General features: G+C 34.3%; 1 protein-coding gene across 1 annotated transcript in view; it reads right to left on the bottom strand.

The window, feature by feature from the left end:
- The window catches only part of SGCZ (sarcoglycan zeta), a 176,860-nt gene that overhangs the window by 85,314 nt on the left and 65,007 nt on the right, over positions 1 to 26,539 (bottom strand). Inside the window, 1 exon segment of the mRNA XM_062492813.1 lies at positions 20,395 to 20,496. Within this exon segment, the coding sequence (XP_062348797.1) occupies positions 20,395 to 20,496 (102 nt within the window).

Genomic DNA, 26,539 nt, shown 5'->3' on the forward strand with positions numbered 1-26,539 from the left:
ATTACGTCACTTAGAATAAACATTGACATCTCAAGTACATAGATGGTGCTGAAAACATGCACTCTCAACATGATTTTAGCAACTGCAAATTGATGAAGTAGATCAGGAGTAGTCCGAATGGATTAATGAGTAAGAAATATCTGACCAAACTGATGGCCTTCCACAATGAAATTACTAACTCAGTGGATGAGGAAAGAGCATCCACTCTTTATCTTAAGGTTTTGACTCTGTCTCTTGTGGTATCCTCATAGATAAAATGATGGTTTACATAAAATGATAATTAAGTGGACTAAAAACTGCCTGTTAAACAGCTGCATTCAAAGCGTTGGGATCAATGGCAGAAAGCCCAGCTGGAAGGGAATCCACTAGGAGCGTACCTTAGGGATCTCTACCAGGACCAACAGTATTTAATTCCTTCATTAATAACTTGGACAAGACCACAGAGTGCATCTCAGAAACTTCACATGACACAGTACAGGGAGGAGTGGTTGATACATCTAATGGCTATGCTGCCATTCCAAGGGACCTCACCAGGTTAACGTCAAAAGTCTCCTGGACTTAGGAAGAGTGTCACCAACAGGTCTACCTAGCCTTGCAAGAACCATCTGGACTTCTAGGACCAGTTCTGGGCTCCCAAACACAAGACAGACACCAACCTACTGAAGCAGAGAGCCTCAAAATGGTGAAAGAATCTTAGCATTTGTCATAAGAAAAGATGCTGAGAGAGCTGTAGTGTTCAGACTGGAGAAGAGAAGCCTTAAAGCAAAAGGTCTTAGTAATGTCCATAAATACCTGATAAAAGGGAGGAGGAAGTCTGAGCCAGAGCCTTCTTTGTAAGGCCTAGTGACAGAGGAAAAGAGGCAATTGGTGCAAATACAGATATAAGAAATTCCATCCAAATATAACAATAAAAAACCAAAAAACAAAACTAGTCTGAGTGTGTTAAAGCACTGCAAGAGGTAGCCCAGTGGTCCTTTGGAGTCTCCATCCTTACAAATATTCAAAACTTAACTGAGGAGCCTGCTCTAGCTGACCCTGCTTTGAGCAGGCGAATTGGACCATATGACCACAAGAGGTACATTCCACCTGCAGCAAATATTGGCATGGTTTTATACAAGGACTTTTATGTCAGAAACATCTCTCTATCTATACCATAATGAAATTATGTAATCATGCAAATTATAAAAAACTGCAGTGATTCTATGAAAATAAACACGTATGGAGTATTATTAAGTCTTGTTCCATAGGTCCCCCACATGACTCCAAATAAAGCTGACAGCACTTTGTATTTTCAGAAGTATATTGATAAACATTGTGATAAAATTAGCCTGGATCAAGGTGAATTTAAGTATTTTTAATGTATTTGTTCTACTATAATAACCTGCCTTTTCTTGAAAACTGATATCACACCTACATTACAGACTCTTGGGTAGTATTTATCAATTAAAAAAGAAGCTATGGATTAGACTGGCATTTATAACTGCATCCAAAAAGAACATTCAGGTTCTTAAACTTTAGAACCTTCACAGAAACAGTCAGTATCTTATTTGGCATGGCTATTACTTTAAAACACTGTAAGGTAGAAAAGTTGTTTGACAAAACTTAATTCTCCTTTTCTGAAGAATACAAGAGCTTGATCTTTCAGAATTGTATCATCTATATCATCATGCTGTCATCTAAATCAATTTACAACTGTATGGTATTTTTATTGTTAGTAAGTTAACTATTATTAAAAGTATTAGCTTACAGTCACAATCATTTGTTGCAAAGCTTCTGGTTTGCAAATGTGTACCTTAATGCTATATCTGGTTCTTCCTGGAGAAGTTTATTTACTTATCAAAGACTCCTCTGAGAAAACTAATACTTATATTTTGTCTCCAGCAAATATTAACAAGATATTGCCCTCTCAAAAACAAGGAGACACAGTGAGACTGAACTGAAGTGTAAATCAATTCTTTTCTTTATTTTTCAAAATACCTTTGTCCCTTAGTCCCTCTCTTTCTGGAGGCTACAGTCTTACTTCAAATCCAATAGTTGTACACACTGAGAAAATACATTACTGCTCTCACTAAGTGCACCTCCAAGATGTACCAAGGGGAACTTCTGTGAGCAATCGGCCAGAGGCATGGGAACATCTACACACTAAGGCAAACTGCTATCTAATTTTTTGCAGAAATTTCATTATGGTATAGATAGAGAGACATTTCTGAAGTAAAAGTCCTTGGATAAAACCATGCCAAATTAGTCCTGGCAGGAGATCTAAACAAGAAAACTGAGTAAATAAGTACCTTCCTGAATGAGTACTGAACGACCAGATCTTCACAGGCTCTCATCAAAATCAGTGATGTGCTAAGAAAGCTCCAACACATTTGTACCTACTATATCCTTTCAGTAGAGATATAATGCACAGAAATTGTCTCTTATACATATTTTTCAAAAATATATTTCAGAACTAGAATAACAGAAGTGCATTCCCTTATTTAAACATACCCTGCTATTATAACATGAAATCCAAGCCATATTACATAAACTTTGTGTTTGCAAAAATGCTTACACAGGCATTTGATGCAAATACATTTCCAGTAGGGAATCTGCAATAGATATTTGTATGGACTTTTGTTCTTTCTGATAAATCTATGATTTTTAAATACAAGAAAGGAAAGAGGCAAAGAGATTGGAACCAAAACTAATATCAAGAAGAGTGAAGAAAGATACAGAATACATATCATGTATTAAGAAATGTAGGGATCCTCTTTCCCTTCTGTTCTAACGCACTAACATGAGACTGCTAAGTAAGCTCAAGGTCAACATATTTTAAATTGTTAAGTTCTTGTGTTTTAGGTTTTTGTTTTTGTGGGGGTTTTTTTGTTTTTGTTTTTTTTTGGGTTTTTTTTTTTTGTTTTTTGTTTTTTTGGGGTCGGGAGGGAGGGAGGAGGATCAATTTTTTGGGGGGGGAAGTTTATAAAACAAATAATTGACCTAAGAGACTTAATTGGGATACACAGCAGTCTACACAGTTTAAGAAAGGATTAGAGATTATCACAAGGAAGCAGAACACCTGCTGCTACAATAGATTTGGTTGCAAGAAAAGAAGAAAACAAGCTACCTAAATCTTCATGTTGCAAGGTCTGAATTAGTCAAGTGACAGAAATTGGGAAGGCTGAAGGAGCATAATAAACATCACACATTTCTGTGATCTATTCTTGAGGTTCTCTGGACAATTCCAGAGAAACAAAACTAGAACAGCAAATCAGTTATTAGGATAAAATAGAGTGGTAATTGTTGTGTTTAAGGACATGTTGGTTTTTTGGGTATCTCCCATCTTATATTTTAACCCTGAAAAATATTTTAAAAATTAATTTGTTTATTTAAAACTGATTAGTTTTAAAAATTAATTTAACCTAGTCTTGCATTTACAGAAAATTAACAATTTTTATTTACAAAATAAAATGAAGAAACAATCCTGACCTACTATGGAATTAGATCAGAATTTTAGTAGTTAACAGCATTTGCATTTTGGCCAAAATCTGAGATATATTCATTATTTCTTTTGTCCTCCACAGAGGCTTCCTTATCCTATAATCGATGAGAAATGAGTTAGGAAATGTAAACAAACGAATGCCTTACCTACTTCCAAAACCAAAACATACCCCATAAGCAAACAAAATAAACTTCACAAATTCCTCTTGAGTACAAGGGTGGTTTGGTTTTTGGCTGGGTTTTTTTTAAATATTTTTCTACTTTTCATTGCAAATTGCAAACCAGATATGACTGAATAAAAATCAAATACTTCGAAGATAAACTGGAAATAATATCTTCTAATTCCTTTCTTCTTGGGTGTGCAAACATAGTCACAATTAACTTCTGCAAGCAGTTACAAGCTGGAAAATTTAGCTGACCTTGCTAGCAAAATGAAACCCTTAGTAGCAATAAATGTATTTCTCTGAAGTCATAACACAATAGTATTTATATCTGTCAGGATTTGTATTGAGACCTAATAACACTGAAATATTTTCACTTTACATATTTAAACGGAATCCTTATTTTGTTCAAGTTGAATCAAGCTCCCAGAAATTTTAATAAAAGCATGATTAGATATTTCAGTCAAATCAGAAAAACACAAGTCTTTTTTTGACAACATTTGCAATGTACTTATCTGCCCCACTGACAGTAAGACCTCAGGCTTGGTACACATTTTCTAAGTCATTGCTATTCAAATTAGGTCCGTTTGCTGGGCTGTTTATTAATGGCTCTCAGCTGGTCTAAAACTAATATCTCAAGGCTGGCATATGATTTCCTTTACTTTTAATTGCCTTTTCAGTGTGTCCTAGTGGGGGAGGTAAGGGAGACAAGACCAATTACTAGAATTTTCTTCAAGATTGTAAAGGCAGGAGCTTCTGAAAAGATAAAATTTATGCAAGAGGACAGTAGGAGTGAGAGATAGCTGAATTATGAGAAATGACCTCTCAGTACTGTGGCTGTTGAAAGAGATGAGACACACAGCACTGGTAATTATTTTTCATGGAACAAACAACACACATATAATAATTAAATATCTCGTCATATTAACCTTATGGAAAATCTGTGATTTTTTTCTCTGAAGTAACCACTTAGCTTCCTAACCTGAACCACAAAAGTAACTCACAAATGAATAAATAAATTTAGATTGATCATTTCATTTCACTTACACTGCATGTACTCTGAGGAATCAGACTTATACTTCTGGCATGGAATGAATCTTCACATTTCAAAATACAAATGATATTGGAAATTTTGTGTCCAATATTGTATCTGATGGAAATGACACAGATATTATTTCAGACACATTGCCCTCCATGCCAATAAATTATGCTTTTTGCTGAGAAGAATAATAGGAAAACAAAATTTCTCAGACACTACCTTCTCTCCTGGCTAAGGAACAATACGCACACCTGCATGAAAAATTGGATCATTTTCCAAAAGCATGAAAAATTTCCAGCGCTTAAAAAATTCTGATGGTGGTGGTCCATTCTCCACTCCATATTCCTCTGAAGGATGAGAGGAAAAGAGACTGAGTCATTTAACACACATCTTTATCTTTCAAACCACAAACTAAAGCTATATCAGAAAGTAATATCAGTCAACAATTACAAAAAGCAAAATAAAATTAAAAATCTTTTTCATTGTACAGAATTTTTTTCCTCAACTTCACACCATACATTCACTGCCAGGCAAGCCAATCAAAGTTCCAACACTCTAATCATTATTTCTTAGCCACACAAACTGGTTGGGAAAGTTCTTTTCATTTCTTGCTATGCTTTAAAAGCATGAAAACCAGGTAGGATTTCCTCACTTATTCTGGAAATTCAAGAGTCAAACTAATTATGAAAATTGTTACATAAAACAAGATAAGTAACAAGATAATTGTTACATAAAACAAGAAATGGAGTTTTTTTAAAAAAAAAATTAAAACGGGGGGAAGCACCGCCTCGGATACCACAGTGCTTTCTTAAGTCACCTTGACCAAGATCAGAGACTTGAATATTGGTCTTGTACAACTCTATGTCTGTGATGAGGATGTCTTTCTCCCACTTTTGCACACGTGCACAAGAGAATCAGAAATATCGAGATTTATTTTTTCAGAGGATAATTATTAATTCTCATGGAGGATAAAGAAAAAACAAACCAAAACCAAACCAAACTTTTCATAGAGAGAGGAAGGCAAGTCATAGTGCTTGGCTCCAGAAATTCAGCAACACCTTCAGTTCCTCAAAGCATGGTACACTTTGTGTACTTATCTTTATGATCAAACTTTATTCACTTTGCCAAGGAAAAAAGCAAGTCCTCAGAAAGTATTATAGGATGTGATGCTGTATTCCTAATGCTTTTTTGTAACAAATAGGATATTATGATGCTATAAATACATTGCTTACTTGCAATTATTTTGGAAGGAAATATTTGAGACAAGAAGGATGAATTAAATCTTTCCTAGTTTTCCATCTTTGACAGATCTACTGCTTACTTAGTTTTAGTGGTCCTGCCCACAAAACATCTCAAAGGATGAAAATATTTGCTAGAAACAATTTACAATAAAACTGTTTATCCTTCTTCCCAATCAGAAGAAATATCATCATGAGTTTTATCTTACAATGGGGACATTGTATTAGTTGCCTCATTAGTAAAATTGTTTAGCAAAGCAGTGAAATAATGCCAGGCTCTACTCTTTACAGCATCTGATTATAAAACCCGGTGCATCTCATGTGCAATTTATAGCTCATCAGTCTCAAAACACAAAGGAAATAAATTATGAGGGAAGGATGAGCTTAGAATGATGCCTACAAGCCTGATCTTCAAGACAGGAAACAAATAATATTTGTGACAATAATAGAAGGCACTGAAAATTAATGGGTGATATCAGTATGCTTGTTACAGAATACACCACACAAATAAGAATCGGTAATACTTCCGTGCTTTATATTAATATCCCCCCTTGCCAGGTGTTCCTATTTGCTTATGTTGTCTAACATCACACACAATAATTTAAAATATGTAGCTGATGACCTTCTGTGAGATAGGGATCTGCTTGTTTTGTGGATGAGAAATTGCGGTGCACATACCATGTTGTCTGAAATGCTGGAGAGAGCTGTGGACCTTTAGAAATAAATATAGATCTAGTTCTGCTTCTCCTAACCTTTGTACTCTGTCATCATACGAACCACAAATGGCATAAAGGTAATAAAACTAAATTCTAAGCATTCATGAATTGTCTAGAAATGGTGCCTTCTGGTCTTAAAAACAGTATGAAACATGTAGGCACTGGTGGGCAAGACATTCTTTGTAAATACCTTTTATCTTTAAAGGCATATGTCAGTCTAAAAAAGGTTATTTTATTTACTTTTAGAGAGTCTTTCCAAATTTACCCTTCATTCTTGTATTAAAGAAGTGGAAAACCAAAACATATAAAAAGTGAAGCAGATTGTTCAGTTTTCCAGCTTTCTACAGTAATGTTATGGGGTTTTAATAACACTTTTTTTTTTTTTATTTTGAGAACATCACAATGGAGTTATTTTGTAAAAAAAAATAAAGCAAAGAAGTAAAACATTGAATCACCAAAGATTATTCCAAGATACAGAAAGAAGACTGAATAAAGCTAGAGGCTTAATAAACATATAAGTAGGCACATACAGCAAATTCTCAAGGCACTGTGTTCCTAAGACATCACACCAATTTGTAAAATAAATTTTTAAACATATTTCCTAAACATACACTAGATACTTGAAGATTCAAAAGTGACTGAGTGAAAAAAATATAAAAAAGTGTAATCTTTTAGTAAGGATAAGATGAAATGCAAAAATCTTGTGAAATTTCTGAAAAACCCTATGCATATGCACAGAGAAACATGCATTTTACTTCTATGAAGATTCCCTGCCTGCTAAAACTTAGTAAAAATAGTTTCTTATTTTTATGGGAAAGCCGAATAGGATCACAAGCAAGACTACTAGATATTCAAGACATTCAAGGTCTAATATAATTAAGATAATTAAGAAACTTACAAATTTCTAAAGGTCAAAAATTTAAAAAAAAATAAAAACGGGGGGGGGGTGTTAATTCTCAGGATAATGATTTTTCAGTTACATTTCTGACTTGGAACTTTCAGCCTTTAAAGATTTCTCAGTTTTACTTTATTTGAATGGTAGGGATCTATCCAAATTGTAAGAGAGTGCATTTTCCAGATCACAGCTGAAGACATTGATTAAGCCTTCTGCTTAAACCCCCAGGCAGGCTGACAAAAGAGAAAGACCCTTGGCTTCATTTTAAGGAAGGGAAGCAAAAGAAAGTGAACAGGTTGATGAGCAGAAGTGAGAAATTGGTTATATATACAGCGTGATCCAATTGCAACACACTTTTACAATGAAACTTGCAATGCTGTGGACATAGCATTAGGAAATAGCATCAATTCTATTTTTTTTTTTTTTTGAGGTTACACTTCTGCATATTCCATCTTAGCTTTGCAGAAAGAAATCCAATTTTCATGCTGCAAGACCAAGCCATAACACATACCAAAGGACAGTATTTGGAAAGGATTAGGACAGGCATTACAGAAGTGCTCTTTTGATGAAAACCGAAATGCTAAATATTATGATATGGATCAGGGAAGATTCTATTTTAAAGAGATAGAATCTCATTTGAAAAGGACTACAAGATGAGGGACTATGCCCAGCAACTAGAAAGCAAGTCCTTCACCTGCACTTTGTCTTCAAGAACAAATGTTAAGCTAGTCTATAAAAATACCCAAACTGAATGAATAAATAAAATGTTGGGGGATTTTTAAATTTTAAAATTCTTAAATTCCTATTAAATTCCTATTAAAAAACTACCAAAATAAAAAAAAAATCTCCAGAACATCAAAATAACCGTAAAAAATGTCTATGGGCTTTTTTATAGGGAAACACTCCTAGTCTAAATATTTTTAATTATTTGATCCAAGAGTAGTTTATTTTAAGGGATAAGTGATTCCACAACAAAATTTTGTAAATTAAGTGGAAATTGACCCAAACATGCAATTAAGTGTCTCCTCAATTCCCACTGAAATTCACATAGAAAATCTCAGATGGTGTGAAGCAAGTGTCTCTGTGGACATCATAAAAGATTTCATTACTGTGTTAGAAGGACTGAAGCTTTTTGAACTCTTTCACCAGGGGACGGGTGTCATTTCGGCCTAAAGCTGAGGCACTAGATTTTAGTATCCACAGTTAAGGTTTAAATTATGTTTATTTACTCTACTGGTTTGTGTTCCAAGACTGAACTTGGTTTATTCAATAGAAGGGAATTAAGCAGGAAGGTTATATCATGCTGGTTGCATCTGTAACTCCTGTTGCATTATGCAGCACAACTTGCAATCTCAGCTCAACTGTACTGTTGTCTTGTATGTGTTCAGATGGTTCCTATGTAGGAACTGAGATACCTGGGGAATAAAGGGATAATTGGTACCCACACCTGTTTCTCATTGCATTAAGGTTGTGTGAAATACATAGATCCTGGACTGGAAACTGGCTGGAGAGATTAAATAATATGGATGTACATAGATACCATCTTCTGAATGCCAAACTCAAGGTCAAAACAGGATTTATGCCTGTTACTCTTACAAAAACAACACACATGCGACAAATTTCTTTATAGAGTGCCCCATAAATACTGATTTATACTACTGGAATCACACAACACATCTGTGCCATGCTCATCAGATGCTTCTTCCAATATTTTGACTGGCAATTACATTTAATTGCTGAAATCCACAGATAAAAACTCAGACCAATAAACACCTGCAAATCTTAGAAAGGTACAGAATATCCCAAAATGCACAAATTCTAACACAAATTCTATTTTTAGTCTAAAACCAGTGTTTTTAATGCACTTCTGACTCCAAAGAAAAATCAATAAACACTTTAAAATACAAAGAGCAAAATACAGAGTTAAGAAAAAAATGTGGTCTTCAACTGGGAGAATGTAACCCTGACTTCTTGCATACACTATTGACAATATTTCAGGTAATAATTTCAGTGGGTATTGTGTGACAGCTTTAGAACCATCTCAAGACATTGTTTTTCATCTATCAGGAGAAAAAAATATTGAGGAAATAAAAATCAAAGAATCATCAAATGGTTCATGTCAGAAGGGACCTTAAAGATCATCTGGTTTCCAGCTCCCGTGGGCTGGAACACCATTCACTATCCCAGGTTGCTTAAAGCCCCATCCAACCTGGCCCAGAACACTTCTGCCCCTGCAGGCTGGGGCACCTGCAGCTTCCCTGGGCAACTTGTTCCAGTGCCTCACCACCCTCACAGTAAAAAAAAAAAAAAAAAATATTTTTAATGGTGATCTAAATCACCCTCTTTCTGTTTAAAGCCATTACCCTTTGCCCTGTTTCCTAACCTAAAGGAACAGTAAGCACCACAGCTAAGTATACAGGTGATTCCCTTCCCTTGCCACAACAAACCTGTTTTTTCTCTAAACTTGACTGTATTTTTCCCAAGTGTTCAGTCGCCACCATTTATAAAAGATAAAGAGAGACCACTTCATTCTTACCTTGACTGCTTTCAGGTAATCACAACATTTTATCTGAGCAGTATGAGTCCCATCAATCATTATGCAAATGTATAATTTTCCTCATTTTTAGAAAAACATAATTTTATTGTCCTCATTCATGCTAAACAACCAGTGAAGTTACTCCAAAATTAGAATATGATTCAATGTGATACACACTTTCAAAATAGTCCTGCATCCTACTAGAGGTTATAAGAGAAGCAGCACCTGCATCTTAAAAAAACATTCAGTAGTATCCCTGATCTAAATAGTAATAATAATATTTTTACTACAATATTTTTAAAACTAATTTGCTGATAGTAGAATATAAAGTAGTTTCTCCTGCAAAAAGCCAATCTGCTTTCTGCATTTTTTGTGGTAGAGTTTTGGCTCAGCTTGTCATAAGAGTTAATTGACATTCCAAAATGCCTGTACTTTATCAAAAATACAACACAAGTATGGAGCACTTTCCTTCTGGGATTTTGTAATATACTCTGAAAGAGAGACCACAGATCTATAGGAAGATTCCAATCTGATGGATGCCAGTGGAGAAACTCAGAGGCAAAAGTAGACTCTGTCCAAACCTTGTAATTTACATGCTGATCTAACTACAGAAAAAAAAAATATAGCCATTCTGTATTCTTCAGTTTTCTGTAAACTTCAATGTTCTTTTCTACTAAAAACTTCTTTCATGTAAATCACCACTAGAGTGCCAAGTTCAGTATCAATACAGATTTCAATTTTGCTCATCAGAATTATTATAACTTTGTATTTTTTAAAATAATTTCATCTTCAAATCAAAAGAAAATTCAGCATCAACCTTCAGCCAACTACTGCAATTACCACTTACACTTGCAAAGAGTTCAGCAAGAGTCTGTACTGTAGTAACTGTTGTACAATTATGCATGACAGATTGCCACTCTAAATTAACAAATTTTGTGAACTATAGTAACTTCCTTTGCAGAACAACTGATTTAAATTCAGTAAAGATTCAAATGAGCCTCTGGCTGAAGTCCAAGAGCCAACTTTACTGTAAATCCCCAGCTGTTATTGTACAATCCTAATGCTGAAGCCATAATTACCAATGCCAGTATAGGATGCTAACTTGTTCAGTTGCTTCCATGACAAGATTTCTACTTGTGAGTTTTCTTTGTCCTAATCTCACCCATGGATTTCAGCATCTATAGTTTGAAGTTCATACTAGTGCTTTTTTCCTACTGAATTTCTATCAAAAAAAAAAAAGAAAATATTTCCTTTACTTTGTGACTATGAGATAAAAATAATACAAAACTCAGCAATGAACTAGTTTGCTGTGTTAAGGCTTGCCTTCTTTAATGTGTGGTCTTTGCACTGTGTGGAGATTAACCTTGAAAAACCGACACAGTTACTACTTTAAAAATTTTTTTGAAATTTAATTCTAAGACTTTTTAAAAAATAGCATAATTCAGCGAATTAGCAGAGTCTAATCAAAACTGAGTTTTAAAATTAACTTAATATAACTTATTAAAGATGAGAAATTAGGCAAATTTTTAATTTGAAATTTTAACATATCATAATAGCTTGAGATTAAAGGAAGTCACTCACCTTTTACACTTAGTAATGAAAAGAATAGAATTGTTTGGATTTGTGAAATTATTTCCTGAGGATGCTCTTCAAGACAAAAAAGCTTTCAACTCAGGTTAGCATTACTTATCAGTCTTGGATGGAGGCCAGTGTCAAAACACAGACCTTGTTACGGTATAATCAATGCATCCATTTAATTTCCTCAAATAATAAGCTTCCAGCTGTTTTGGAGTAACAATATTAGCAAAAACTCAAGAATATAATGCATATGATGATGAAATGTGGTACTTATTTTACATCTAAAAAGAATGTTCGTTCTACCTGCCTTTTTTTAAAGATTAATTGAATTAACCACTTATTGAATACCTATATGCAAAAAAGAAGATAACATATATCACTTGCACTGCCTTAAAAGGGAAAGAGAAAAACCATTTTTTTATTCTAAAATGTTTTAGAAAATTGTACTATTTCATTAAAATATTTCTAGCACTTCTTGCATCCCTTTACTTTCTTTACCTTATTTTAACTTAGTACTTCCCCAGTACAGTTAATGCTGTGGCCATATTGCTACCTAAAACTGATGGAAATACAGCAAGTTCCTGAGCAATTGATCGGACAGTATAAAAACCAATGAAATTTTAGTCTCTAAAGAAGGGATATCAGAACTATATAAAAGAGATGGCAGTTTAAGTCACAACACCAGATGGACAGGGAACTCCTTCAGGGAACGGCAAAAAAAAAAAACCCAAAAATCACTATAAACACATTTTCAAAGCAGAAAATTTCATTGTTGGAGCCAAGTTGATTCTGCAAATAGAGGTTACAACGTGACGTATTTATGATGACGACATATGCTGTAAAGTACATAACCAAAACTCATGCTTGTAATAAAACACTCCAGCTCTTAAGACTGACCCAGCAGTTCATACATATGTCTTCATACAAAAAAAAACACTATTTATTATGAAGCAGTAAAATTCAACTTAGCTCTTTCTGAAAGCAAGAAAATACAAAGCTCATTTCAAATGGGAGAGGAACAATATTTTAAATGAAATCATTATATTTGCTTGTAGCGCCTATCAGAAACTGTGAAAGAACAAGCAATTTTTCCCTTAAGAGAACAATGGTGTATTAATAAAACACTGTCATGATAATTATTCTATAACTTATCTTTTGAATTTCACTCCAGCTAGTCAAGATGATTTTTTTCACCATAAACTTTGAAATATTCATTAATTTTCTCTATTGTGATATCAGACAAAATATTGTGTGCAATGTCCCAAAATGTAGAGTATTTCTTAACAGCTAGAAGGCAATTTTCTTTCTTTGCTCAGGGACTTTTATTCTTCCTGATAGATTAGAGAAATACTGAGAACACTAATAGGAAAAAAAATACAAAAAACCCACCACCCAACAACCCTGGTTATAACACAATACAGTTCTGACAAATTACCTAAATAGGTAGAAGAATTATTTTTCCTAAATTGTATCATGAAACTCTGGGAGTAAGCTTCTATGCCTTGGTCACAGATGTCATCAAAATCAAAATTGGTTCAGAACTTCTCACCTCTGATCTGTAACAAGCAGTCTTTAGGTTTGCAGAATTTGGGGAATTATTTTGATATTCATTTTTGTAGATTATGGATGACTTGACTACTTTATATGATTTGATTACAAATGTTTTTAAAGCAAGAAACATCATGCAAGACAAAAAGTATTCTGAAAGCAAAACTGACCAAGTAAAAGAAGACTGTGACAATTCTGTTTTGTTTAAAGACAAAAAAAAAATCTATCTATAATGGGCAACATTTATTTTGTAAATTGACTTATATTTCTGGAATTCAAACTTTAGGACAACAACTTCTGTTTCAGAATAAATACCTTGAGAATCTTTCTTGTATTCATTTTGAAAGTGTTATCTTTGAAGTTGTGATTTGATCATTACCCTCAATACTTTTGAGATTCATCTGACATGAAACAGGAAAAGAAAAAAGAGTGTTAGTACTAATGAGATAGGAATCATTAAAATTTTGAACAGTTAAAACTGCAATGGTTTCATTATTTTTCTTGTTCTCTTTTGCTTCTAAAAATTACTTGTTTGCACACTCGTCCTCCAGTTATATCTCATATGCAGTCTTGCTGAGACACTTTGCTGTAGAAGACAGTCAGCTTGGGCAGGCATGATTTCCCCTTCAGAAATCCATTCTGACAACTTCCAACATCATTAGACTTATAATTTTATTACATGAATATTCTTAGCTTTTAATACACTGAGAATTTGGATATGAAATATCTCCTTCCAACTTAAGACATATTGGTTTTCAATGTTTTTTGTGAAAATATGTCTTTTGCCTACCAAAGGCCTTAGAGTGAGGATATTACACTGCCAAACTTCTAAGAAACACATTTAAAATAATCCCAGCAGCCTTCAAGTCAGGGCTAAAAAAACCATCAATATTTTGGGGAGATAAAATTATGTCAATGAATACTGTTTGTCCTTCGTGTCTTCTGACTTCATATCTTCTGAATAGGTGGATATTGTTCCGCCACAATGACTCACATTTTTGTCTCTTAATTTTACCTGTGCATCCATAGTCCTAAGGGTTACACAGAGGAGCAAAAAGTAAGGTGTTCCTCAAGATTATAAAATGTCATGCAAAGGATAAATATTCTACCAAAAGGAAATATAAGGAAATTCATGCACCAAGAGATCAAAAGAGACAGAGATTTTTTTCCCCTTTTCAAGCCACTTGCAAGTCATCTGCTTTTGTTTTATTCTGCTGGATCAGAATGTCTATGTAAATATTAATAACTTTCTTTAAACATGTAGTATTTCTTTAATTGCTTAGCTTGTGTAAACTTCAACTAAATTATTTCGAAGTTGTTTAGGAAATAAAAGGTCATTCCTCAAGATATCCATACACTTCAAACAGCTCAACCTAAATACACTATACATGAGAATCAGGTACAAAACGTTATGGCCATCAAACTGAGATGTGACATGGCTTCATTGAAATCTCCCCCAGTAGAACACAGATATATTACATGTAAGGAAGTACTTGGAAAACGGAAAATGTAATTGAGGCAAAAAACAACAACAACAACCAACCCCTGGAAAAACAGTTCCAACTTGAATAACTTTCCCACATCCATCTGAAGGAGTGGTCCCAAATCACATTCAGAGTCTCAGGCTGGTATAAAATTGTGTGGATATAGGCCTCTCGTGACATGGCTCATGAATCACAATCAATCAAAGAAAAAGTCTTGGGCAATATTAACTCAGACTTTTCAGTGTAAAAAGCAGAGATCTTCCTTGACTGAGCAACAAATCTCACCAATAGTAACAGGAATTTAAACTGACATGAAAAAGTGATGTTCAAAAGATAAAGTTGTTCAACTGAATGATCCCAAGACAGATTCCATTGAAGTATAGCAAATCAAGAATAAAATCATGAATCATGGAAGTTCTTATCAGTTGTCAGCAAAGACAGAGCACAGCCAAATCAATTTCAGAGTGGTAATCCCTCCAGAGACTACCAACAAATACAGTAGTGGCTTGTCCTTTGGCAAAGCTTGTGATTAAGAAAACGTTATATCTTGTTCATATCAATAAAAGTGACACTATTGGAATGACATCGTGTTGAGAGCCAAAATGACTTAAGGAGTCCTTTATGACTGTCCTAGTTCTGGAAACCAGGACAATGCCACAACAGTGACTTTATCCTTAGTGACAGGTGAGTGGTCCCAAAGGGCAAGGCTTGAAGAGCACATATCAGAAAAACTAACTGGGAAGCATTTCAAGTTTTATCTGAGTGGACTGTGACATGTAGGTACAGAAACAAGTATTGCATTTCATCCTGTGCAATAACAGCGGCAGATTCTTTGGGTACCTTTGTGATTTTTTTGGTACCACAAAAAAGTGTGCAGTGACATCTCCTAAATGGCGTTTCTCTGATACTTATATACCTTAGTGGTAGGACTGCATGATTCTTGAACTAGTTTTGACTGCATGGCAGAGGGGCATCTTACAGAGCAGAAAAGACAGTAGATATAGCAAATCTGGCCTTGAAATTTTAGGAGAACATGTCTGAGTGGAATGTGGGGAAATATGCTCCCCCTACCCAACCTCAAAATCATCAATCAAGTATGAGCATCTTGCAAAGAGGGAAGACTTTGGAAGCTACAGCTGGATCAGTCTCAGATCAGTTCCTAGCAAGATTAATTGGGAAAATAATTACAATGTAGATATAAAAAAAAGCAGTTGGGACAACATGAGCATGGGGTTTGTAAAGGCAAGGAGCACTGACTAGTGGTCTTCCAAAAAGAGAAACCCATTTTAATGCACAAGAAGAGTGTATGCTCCACAACTTCATGAAGACTTTTGATCCTATGCTGCATCCTCATAATTCGATCAGAGAGAAAAGTTCAACAAATACATTGCCTCAGAGAAAGAATTCAACGTTGTCACAAAGGCACTTAAGGCCCAAACATAAACCTAAATATATGCAATGATTTGGCTGAAATTAGCAAAGGTTAATTTTATTTTGATGATTATATACACTCAGAGAAACAGTGATAAAAGAAATGCATTCTAGATTTGCTTTTATCAAGATTGATCCAGGTTTGGAAATTAAACCATGTAAAATAAAGTTCTCTAAATACTTACAAGGATATTCAGTCTCTTGAGTAAAAATCTGGAGGAAAAAATATCTGAAAGAATTCCTGCTTTGAACCCCACCTACAATTTCTTAATTCATATAAAATCACATATTTTAAAACACAAGATATAGAAAAAGTTTTCAGAGTTTTCCACGTTCAGTAAAGAAGTTCATATATGTTCACTATTTCTTGTTTTCTTGACATTTTCCCAAAGACTTTTAACTCAATTATTAAATTCTATGTTCTCTAAGGACATCTCCGGAAAACACACACTATTTTCAGAGAATACAGTCTTAATTTTATTAATTGTGAAAAAAAAAAAACAAACCCAGAGTAATCCCCTCTACATTAAGGGACAATGGGTTACTTCTTTTTATGTAATAGAAAAAAAATGACAAAGAGAAAACTGGATTTTTTTTTTCACCCCTTAATTTGTATGTGCAAATGAAAAAGATTAATAAATACATTTATTAATTAAGGAATACATTCTCAAGAAAACACCATGAACTACTTTTATTGTTATATGATAAGCTAATAAGAATGTATCTCAATTGTTTCCATGCAAAATTGCAGTAGCATGGATGCAGTAGCATGATAATAAAAACATTTAATTCAGAAGAACTAAAATATTGAAATAATTCAGGATGTTGCAATTTATGTTATTTAATTTCATATGTGTCATTAACGATGCAGTATAAAGAATGAAGTTTGCATCACAATAATGCAAATTATATACATAAACATGGAAAATATAACATAGTATGGATGAAAAGTTACTAGTTTCAGGGTAGCAATTTGATCAAAAGTATACAGCTAGACCATTCATATCCAACATGTAATTCTCTGAAAGATTTATTTCATAGAGGACACATGCCCTGGTTTTGGGGATACAAAGATGTCAATTCAGGATCAAACGAGCCCTATTCAGCTCAGGGCCTGACATATAATTTTAAATTCTGACATGCAGCGAAGCCATTTGATGAAAATACAGAAGCTTTCTTCTCTGCATAAACATAGATTTGGGGGTAGGAGCCCATAGTTCCATGGACATCGCTAACTAGGTATGGTAAAAAGGGCAAAGAAAAAGGAACAGGACAAAGGAAACAGCACACTTTTGAGTAGCCTTCCATTTACACAACTTCTACACAAAAGAAAATATTCATTTTAATCAAGACTGGGTTTTTTCACTACTACCTTTGGAAAGAAAAATTTGTACTGTCAGCAGTAAATGTCACTAGAAGTTTTCTTTTGTTTTTAAGAATTCACATACATTTGTTTTCCAACTGAACTTAAATATAAGTGTTTTAGCATTTATTTTGAATATTTAGGGTTTCAATGAAGCAATCATAAGATAAAAGGCAATATTTCAACCTATTTACAAAGTTCAATACCATTCTCTTGATAAAGGCAGTTTAAGGTTGCATTTAACAATGCATAAATGAACTTCTTTGAGCAACCAGGTATGCAGCAGGCAAGTGGTCATCAGTAAGCATATGTGAGCTTTATACTAGCAAATCTAGCCACTCAAAGTGCAGCAGCAGAGAGCTCAGCTCTGCCTACCTACTCAACAGACTGCTGGGCACTCTTATCAGCAGTAATTCACTATAAGAATCAGAGGTGAATGATGCCCTCTCAGTGAACATTTTTACCATTTTCAGATCGAACTTATTAAAAGATGGCACCAGCAGACACATGAGAATTCCAGTCACGCCTCCTGGCCACAGCACAGCATGCCAGCTGCTGTACCTCACTGCTGGTACCAACACTGGCCTTTCCACCTCACTCTGCTCTCCTCTGCAATGGGAGAACAGTGAAGGCCTGACCTCCTGAGGGGAGAGCCTCCATGGAGGTCCCTCAGAGGCCATTCCACAAGCCACGTTCTGCAGTGCAGAGGGAATGTACCAGTCCTGCAAAGTTACTACTGAACATGTTATGAGTCATCTCAGGAGTTAATCAAACAGTACCACTTTAATGGATGTGCTCTTTTATAGGGGAATGAGCTTAAAGAGCTAACTCTCCTTCTAGAAAATAAGCAGTGAGTTGTTGATTTCACAGAATATTTTAATTCCAGTATACATCGAACCTAAATCATTGCTTCCATGGGAAAGGCAGACAAAAACATAGCTATCTGTATTACCCAAAGTAAACACTAATATCCAGTGAGCAGGATAGCGGATCAGAATCTGATGTCAGTATTGACCAGGTCACTACTGACTGTGATGAGAACTCAGAAAACCTAGCTTACTTTTAGATTTTAACAGCACTGTGGTCACTTTTGTAAGTGCCAAAACCTCTCATGTCATGTGCAGATGCTATACAGCTGTAGAAATACCCTGAGAGACATTACAAAACCCTACTGCCAAGCTGGATACAGCTCCAGAGGTTTCTTTCATCATTCCCTTGTGGCATTCCCATTTGCATACAGAAGTTACTTAACTTCAGCACAACTATTGACTAAGTTGGCATAAGACTGGAAAGTCAGCCTAGTTCAAAAGAGCTGCAAGATGAGAATAAAGCCCATGTAAATAACACCTTTTTATCTTGGTGAAAGTGCTTTAATACATATAAGTAGACCTGGAATTCCAAAAGTGTTTTTCTTGAATTATTTTGTCTATTCTATATTGTGCTGGCAGAAATATTGAGAATATTTACTGACAAGTGTTGTTTTTCCATGAGCCTCACAGGACTAGTGAGACCTTATGTTAGGTATCTGTCAGATTCTGCATCCCTTTCCTTTACAATAATTATGCACTAAATATTCATAAAATGAAGGGGTTTTGCATTTTTTTTCTGAGGTTTGTTAGCAGATAAATTAAATTAGGACCCTACTCAAGTCTCATTACTATCACTTGAAACAAAAGTTTCCATCTTCTCTTTTAACAGAACCAGTGTTCTGCAATATGGAGCCTGGGCAAGAAAATATTCCAAATCATTACTCTCACGTAGAGTAACAGGACATGGAACAAGAATACACACTGTCCACTCACAAACAAGAAATGGGAAAAAGGCACACACCATGAGTAATTTCTGCAGCCTTGAATGAAAAGTATGCTCCCTGCAAGGTTACTTAAATATTACAAAAATTTTCATTACCTAAAACAATACTTCTACTCTATTAAACATTGAAAGACCTTGGGTTTACAGAAAAAGAAGAAGAGAATGCCTCAAGGATTTATTAACACAAGAGTGAACTAATTAAGAGAAATGGGCAACCGTTGCCTCACTTATGCATGTACCCCAAACTTTTCTTATATACATAGAAGACAGATTTCAACAGACAAAATTTTGCACAAAGGAATTTAGGGTCAACATACTTGTGATTCCTATCAAATGTTGCAGGATGCACATTAAAATTCTTTTCAGATGACTGACTGAAAACCAACATAACATTCTACTCTGATCATAGGTGAATATTCGCATGGTAAAGAGACGATTTTTCCAGCATTACAATATCTTTTTTAATTCATTCACAATGTTAATATAAACAGCATAAATTGAATAATAATAAAAAAAAGTTAAAATTACCTACACTGAATTTCATGGTACAAAACTTCTTTCTTTTCTTTGTTTCCTCTGTAATAGCCTGATGCTATATGATAATTACATTTAAATAGCATTTAAAATGGCTGCTTTGAAAAATTAAATCCTAGAGACATTACAGAGTATAGCAGGATTTCCTCTACCTAATGAACAAAATAAACCAAAACAATTTTTTTTTTAAGAAATCATTATATCTAGTGATTAAAAGAACAAAACCATTCCTTTTTTCACTGCATTTTGAACTTATCACCACTCTTGTTTTTCTGGACTTTACATCAAATGAGTCAAATGTTCCATTCCCAGTGCTGAGGTAATTTGAAGTATAAAATGTACATGCTTTGAATCTCCTTTCTTTAGGATAAAACATTTCTTTTAAGAAGCAAGCAAGGTTTCAGGAAAAAAAGTCATTTTTTGACATGAAGGAAGCTTTCACTGTGTTAAGATAACCTCAAAGCAAACCTCTACTGACTGCTAATCTAGGAGGTGTAAGAATTAAACTTTGTAGTTTGAGACTGAAGAAATCAATTTATATTAGCTGCAAATTAAGAAATAAAGATGAAAAATACCTACCTTTCGGGAATGGATTTCTTTCACATATAGTGGAAGTAGAAATTCAGATATTCCTTCAAGTCGTATTCCTTTTTTAGTGACTCTCAAATTTCCCATTCCATCCTACAATCAATAATATATATATATATTCACTTTAGGAAATAACCTTGTCCAAAACAATCTAAAAAGAAGACAGTAGTTGGCTTAACCCCTAAAAATGATGAGCTGTCCCACTGTCCCCAGCTCTCCTCATGATGTTGGGCAGGAGGTAGATGGCACATTTATAGCCAGAGCTTCACCTGGGGCTGAGGTATTTAACTGTGCAACCTGATGGTGACCTGCATACTTCATTTCTTAGCTGCACCTAATGCCAGGGTACAACTGTGGATCATCATTATTCCCTGTGTAGGGTGAGAATAGATCCTGAATTTTACAATTGCTCAATTAAAAAACTAGCTAATTTTCTCGATATATATGTAAGATTTGGTAAAGCAATTTCTTAATTGTTATATCTTGTATCTGGTGGTTTTGGTTTTCCCAGTGATTAAAATATATAACAAAAAGTCATGCAAGAAGAAAGAAAATGGATTTTAGTGGTTGCTCATCACTACTAAGACCATGTTGCTGATTACTAAGAGAATGTTGCTGATGAACAACTTTAAAAATGCTAATTTTGATAGTTTGCGTTTATTTATCAGAATAGATATAGGAAAGGTGTCATTGTAAAAATCTGGATAAAACAATTAAACCACATAATTCAATGATCAGTAAAATATAGGCATAGAAAAGTATGTATAATAAGGCTTCAGCTGCACTCTTACAGGGAAAAAAAGCAATGAAACATGCTTGATAGTCAAGAGACAAAATTATTTTGCACAGCAATAGAAATTCAACATTTATTATGCTGAGAATCTTGTTACTATATTCCTGACAGAAAAGTAATTCTTCACTATACAGCCAGTGGAATTTAACTTGATCCACTTAAATGCAAAATAAGCACATTTAATCAAATTCTAACTGCATATTTTGAATCCATTGTTGACTCTAGTGGAACAATGAGGACTTGCACTTTTGTCCTGCTGGCTGAGCCAAGAAGCAAGTAACCTCTGCCTAGTGGGTAAATAGCTGGGTAACAGTCCTTGACTGCTATAGCTGAGTTGTCAAACAATGCTTCTTAAGAAAGTGATGATATATGTTAAAGTATTTATCTTAAATCAAGTAATGTTTATGTAAATATTTTCCCATAGGAAAAAAATTGGGGTATTTGTGGGCTTTCTAACAAAAAGTACAAAATTAAACAGTGATGCCTTTCTAAAAGAAATAAGATAAAGAAATTAGAGCTTGCTATGGAATGTGCAATCTGCATTAATAAAAATTAAGTCTCAATTTGATCAGTCCTATATCATATAAAATTTTAATAGCACAGGATAACCGGCAAAAAAACAACAACCATGTAGTTTTTGTCATTGAATAAATGCTCAACAAGACTTAGGTATTTCATTGATTTATTGATTTGGATATAAATATGTTTCCTAACTGAAAAGGCAAACTCAATATTTTGTTTTACCTGCTTCTGTGGAACGTTTCTAACTGACACACATAAAATATATTTACAATAAAAATAGGGAAGGAGGGAAAAGGAAGAAGTGAAAAATAAGCACAAAATATACAAAATTGTAAAGTCAAACTTTCAGAAAACTAGAAATGCTAAAATTAAAGTTGCCTAAGCAACTTCCATCTGCTCTGTCTTGAAAGTATGTTTAGGATAAAATTCTATATTTATATGTGATATTTACCCTCCTGAATCTCAGCTTACTCAACACAAGTTTGGCACAAACCTTAATCAGCAGCTACTCACTATTTTGCTTGCATGTCATTATTCTCTTTGCTTCCCATTTATTGTATTCTGTTAAAACTCTGCTTTGAGGACAGTACTGTCAGTTTTCTTCTAGCCTTCTTTTCTCATAAGTGTTTATTGCTGAAGTTATATAACTACTATTAGTTATATAACTACTATTAGTAGTTATATATGAAGTTATATAACAACTATTAATTAATTTTCAGAATACTTGCAGAAACTTTAGATAGTGGTACTGTTCTGATGTTACTGACAGAGACCTAATGCACAAAATCAATATGTTCATTATTTTTTGATACTTATATTTTCTCTGTTTATTTTCAGCAGCGCGGAGTTAATTTGTATAGCAAGATTAAACTGTCAGAGTCTTAGAAACAAGGTAATGATAGAGCCTGTTGTGTCCATAAGGGCTTTCATTTTTCTGAGTGACCTGTCTAAGAACTCATTCTTTAGTCCTTCAGCAGAGAGATATCCTTTTAGCAGAATGCTACAGATTGAAGGCAGACAGACTCTGCACAGACAGAAGTACTGGAGCTTCAGTAAAATTAAGCGATTCAACACAAAAAGACAGACTTTGCATTCTGGAGCCTAAGTCACAAAAGGTGCTATTAAACTGGAATGGGATGACTGCAACTTCAATTCATTGATAAACACAATAATCTTCCAGGCAATAACTTCCTGAAGTGTGCAATGACCAGAGTGAAATAAGGCTGAGTAGTAAAATACACAAAATAGTCAGACATGTACTATTATGACATGCTTAATGAAGAAGACCCCATTCAAAGAATTACTTCCTGGTATGTTTTTTTCATCAATAAACCCCCATCAAGTTTAAACAGGGATTGAAATAAAAGGAGTTTATTTTTTCATTGAGTTAGAACTACGCTGTTACGTAGAAAAATTCACGGGTTTTCAGAACTAACACGACTTGGTTTAAAAGTTATTAATATTAAAAAGATTAATCAGAGGAAGGTCCTTCTATTTATTTCCAAATAAACTCCATAAAGTGTAGGTTTTCCAGGGAAATAAAACTCAGATTATCCTTTTGGTGTGATTTGATTTTATTCAAGTGCAAATATAGACTTGAATGAACCATGCCAGTATTTATTTTAAGTGTCAAGTTCAAGTACTGGGAGTGAATGGCATGGAGGTTTTCTTTCATCATGGCAGCTGGTATGATAGTGTGGAGTTTTGGCTAAAACAGAGTTCATAACACACCAATGCTTTGGCTATTGTTGACCTGTGCTTCCTCAGTGTCAAGCCTTTCTCATTTTTTTCCCTCCTCTCTGCCCTCAATAAGGAGAGTAGGGATGGCCAAGGAGTTGAGAGGGAACACAGCTAAGCCAAATGACACCAGGTGGCCAAAGGCATATTCCATACCTGGAACATTATGCTCAGCAAGGAAAAGTGGTGGTGGAGGAAGAAGGGGGCTGGAGGCATGGAGGGCTGGAGAGAAAAAGGATTGACTTTCAAAGTAGCCGCTGCTTGAAGACAGAGTGGACATCAGTCTGTGCTTGGTTGTGACTGATTGTCTTTTACCATAATAATAAATAAATAAAATTCCCTATTATTATTCTGTACATTATACCATGTACAACTTTCCAAATTTTTCATTTAAGAATATGAAACAAACTAACAGTGACTCTGCCTCACTCACATTGTTTTTTTCCCTCAGACACTAAGAAAAACAGCCCCTTTACATCCATAAACATGTCATATACAGATGGTAAAAAAATCAAACATCACTATCAATATTTTATGTTATTGTTAGAATACATCACATTTCTGTTATTAAAACCAGAAATTCAAATAAGAAGCTATTAAAATATGTAAACCAAACATTTATTTTATGCTGTTGTTTATTTTACAACTGCAGCAACCTAAGAAAGAATTTTACTGACTTTGAACACTACATTAAAGTCAACGAACTCCTAAACTATACTTACTATAAATCTGTGATAATGAGAGTGTAACTTTGAATCACAGCATAAAAGAACTCCCCAGAAAAATATTCTGGGAGGCAAAAAACAACACTGACATTCAGAGCTTTTTCAAGCTTGGACCTGCTTATAAACAGGCAGAGATTTATTTTCTTCAATGATCCTGTCTTTAAACAGGCAGGATGAACTTTTAAAAGATTAAGTTATTTCTTCACAATGTGCTGAAAATTCTACAAGGGTGTATTACTTCCTGTATTATTTCTGTCCAATAAACTATTACAGCAGCTGGTTTTATGATAACTACAAATATAAAGTATATGGTAGAACTATGAATACTTCTCAACAAGTCAGGAATTTGGCTAAAACTACAATCTGCAGTAGCCTATCTACAATCTAATCTACTACTGGTCCTGGACCACACATATTGCTATCTAATGAAATATGTGGTGGTGTGCTTTCTTTCTTTTATCGTTCTCTCTCTCTCTTGTATTTCCTTCTTTCTTTATTTTTTTCTATTACTTGTTTAAATGCTAAGGCATTCTAAGAAAAAAGCGAATAAGGAATCCTACACAAATTGCTGACAAACCAGAAGTGTGCAAGAACAAGCTTCGCTTTCTACACAATAAAACCAGTCCTCTGTGACACAGAAGACAACAACTGGAGACCTAGTACAGGATTCACTAGGCTGGCTTAGATCTTTAAGCTACAGAAAGGGAAATATTGTAGCCAAACTGTGGATTGTTTCAATTAGTAATAACATTTTGGAAGTCAGGAATTATATTTTATAAACTCAATCCACCTAAATAAAATAACACCTCCTTGTATGAGATTAAACCCCCACCTTTAATGTTACAAAATTCTTCAAATCTATCAATAACTCTAGTATATGAAAGACATTAAAGTGGAGAAAACATCTGCAATTCCTGTGTAAGACCATAGAATTCAAAATTCCTAGGTCTGGAGAAAATAAGTTGGAAGGTGTGATTCTCCAGGCCAGGAAGAAAAATTCTCATTATGTGGGACAAGAACAGAATTCTGGTAGATTCTCCAATAACTTGTCATGCATCTTATGAAGTGTGCAGTGAGAAGGCAGTAAAGGACAATGCTAACTAAAATGCAGGTTTTTTCTTTAGGATCATGTACTTACATGCAGTAGCACAGTGAAAAGCGAACCAAAGTGTTGATTATTCTGAATTGACTAAAACATTAATAAATAGCATTTTGTATTTCAAGTTTGCATGGTATTTTTTCTGACTTCCTTAATAATAACAACATACACCAAATTTGTGTCTCAGTACTTTACAGCAGGAACAACCAAATAATTGGTGGGTCAGGAAATCCATTCTTATCAATAATATTCAAGGTTTTCAAAAATTCTGATGTTAGATGTGATATCCTGAATGTTTTCTGAGTATATATTTATGCCCAAACTCTGTCTCCAAAAGCTCACATTCTGAAGAAGGAATCATTGCACAAAAGAGGGAAGGGGAAAATTATAAAAATAGAAAAGCAGGGTTTAAACAAAGTGCCTACGTCCGTTATCCTATAAATTTACAAGCATTTAATGTCTGTTACCTTGTAGGTATCATAGCAGAAGCTAAGCATGGAATGGAATTTGCATGATGTGGCTGCACTGGTATGGACAAGCACAGATGAAACATCTAAGCATACAAATGTGCTGTGCCAAAGAGAGGGTGGGGGTGGAAATAAGGGCATGATATCAGAAGAAATGTCTGAACCAATGTAGCAGTAGTGAATTATACTGAAGATGGAAAAGGAATACTGAACTTGGTAAGATGGAGCAAAAAGCAGGTAATAATAAAGGAACAACAATGGGGATGATTAGGAAGATGAACTATATTAGCAGCTATGTTGTTGATAAGATGGAAAATGTACACAAAAGACTGGAAGGAAGATGACAAAGGAAGTGGTTTGTATTGCATTCCCACATGCAAAAACCTGGATTTAATAAACAGAGCTGGAAAATAATTCCAGTTGGAGAAAAATGGTGCTTGGATGTGATTATGGATGTAAAATTGAAGGAAAAACTGTAGACAGCAAAAGTCTTGTATAAATAAAATGGGTAGTGGTATAAGCAACATAACAAGAGAGTATTTTTCTGGATTACTAGGAAAGATAACTGAATTTCAGTAGCAAAAAATAAAGGTAAAATGATAACAAGCTATTCAACAAGCTGTGATAACAAGCTACTGGAATGGCAAAAATCTGGATTGATGGAAACACCTGTCTTTGTCCATCTGCTGACAATAATAGCTGGCACTTTGTAGATGTCAGTGTAAAGCTAGGGAAGAAATTACTATGGCACAGTGCAGCAATGTTTAAAGAAAAAAAAAACTAAGGAAAAAAA

This window comes from Cinclus cinclus, chromosome 5, assembly GCF_963662255.1.
Source record: "Cinclus cinclus chromosome 5, bCinCin1.1, whole genome shotgun sequence".
NCBI lineage: Eukaryota > Metazoa > Chordata > Aves > Passeriformes > Cinclidae > Cinclus > Cinclus cinclus.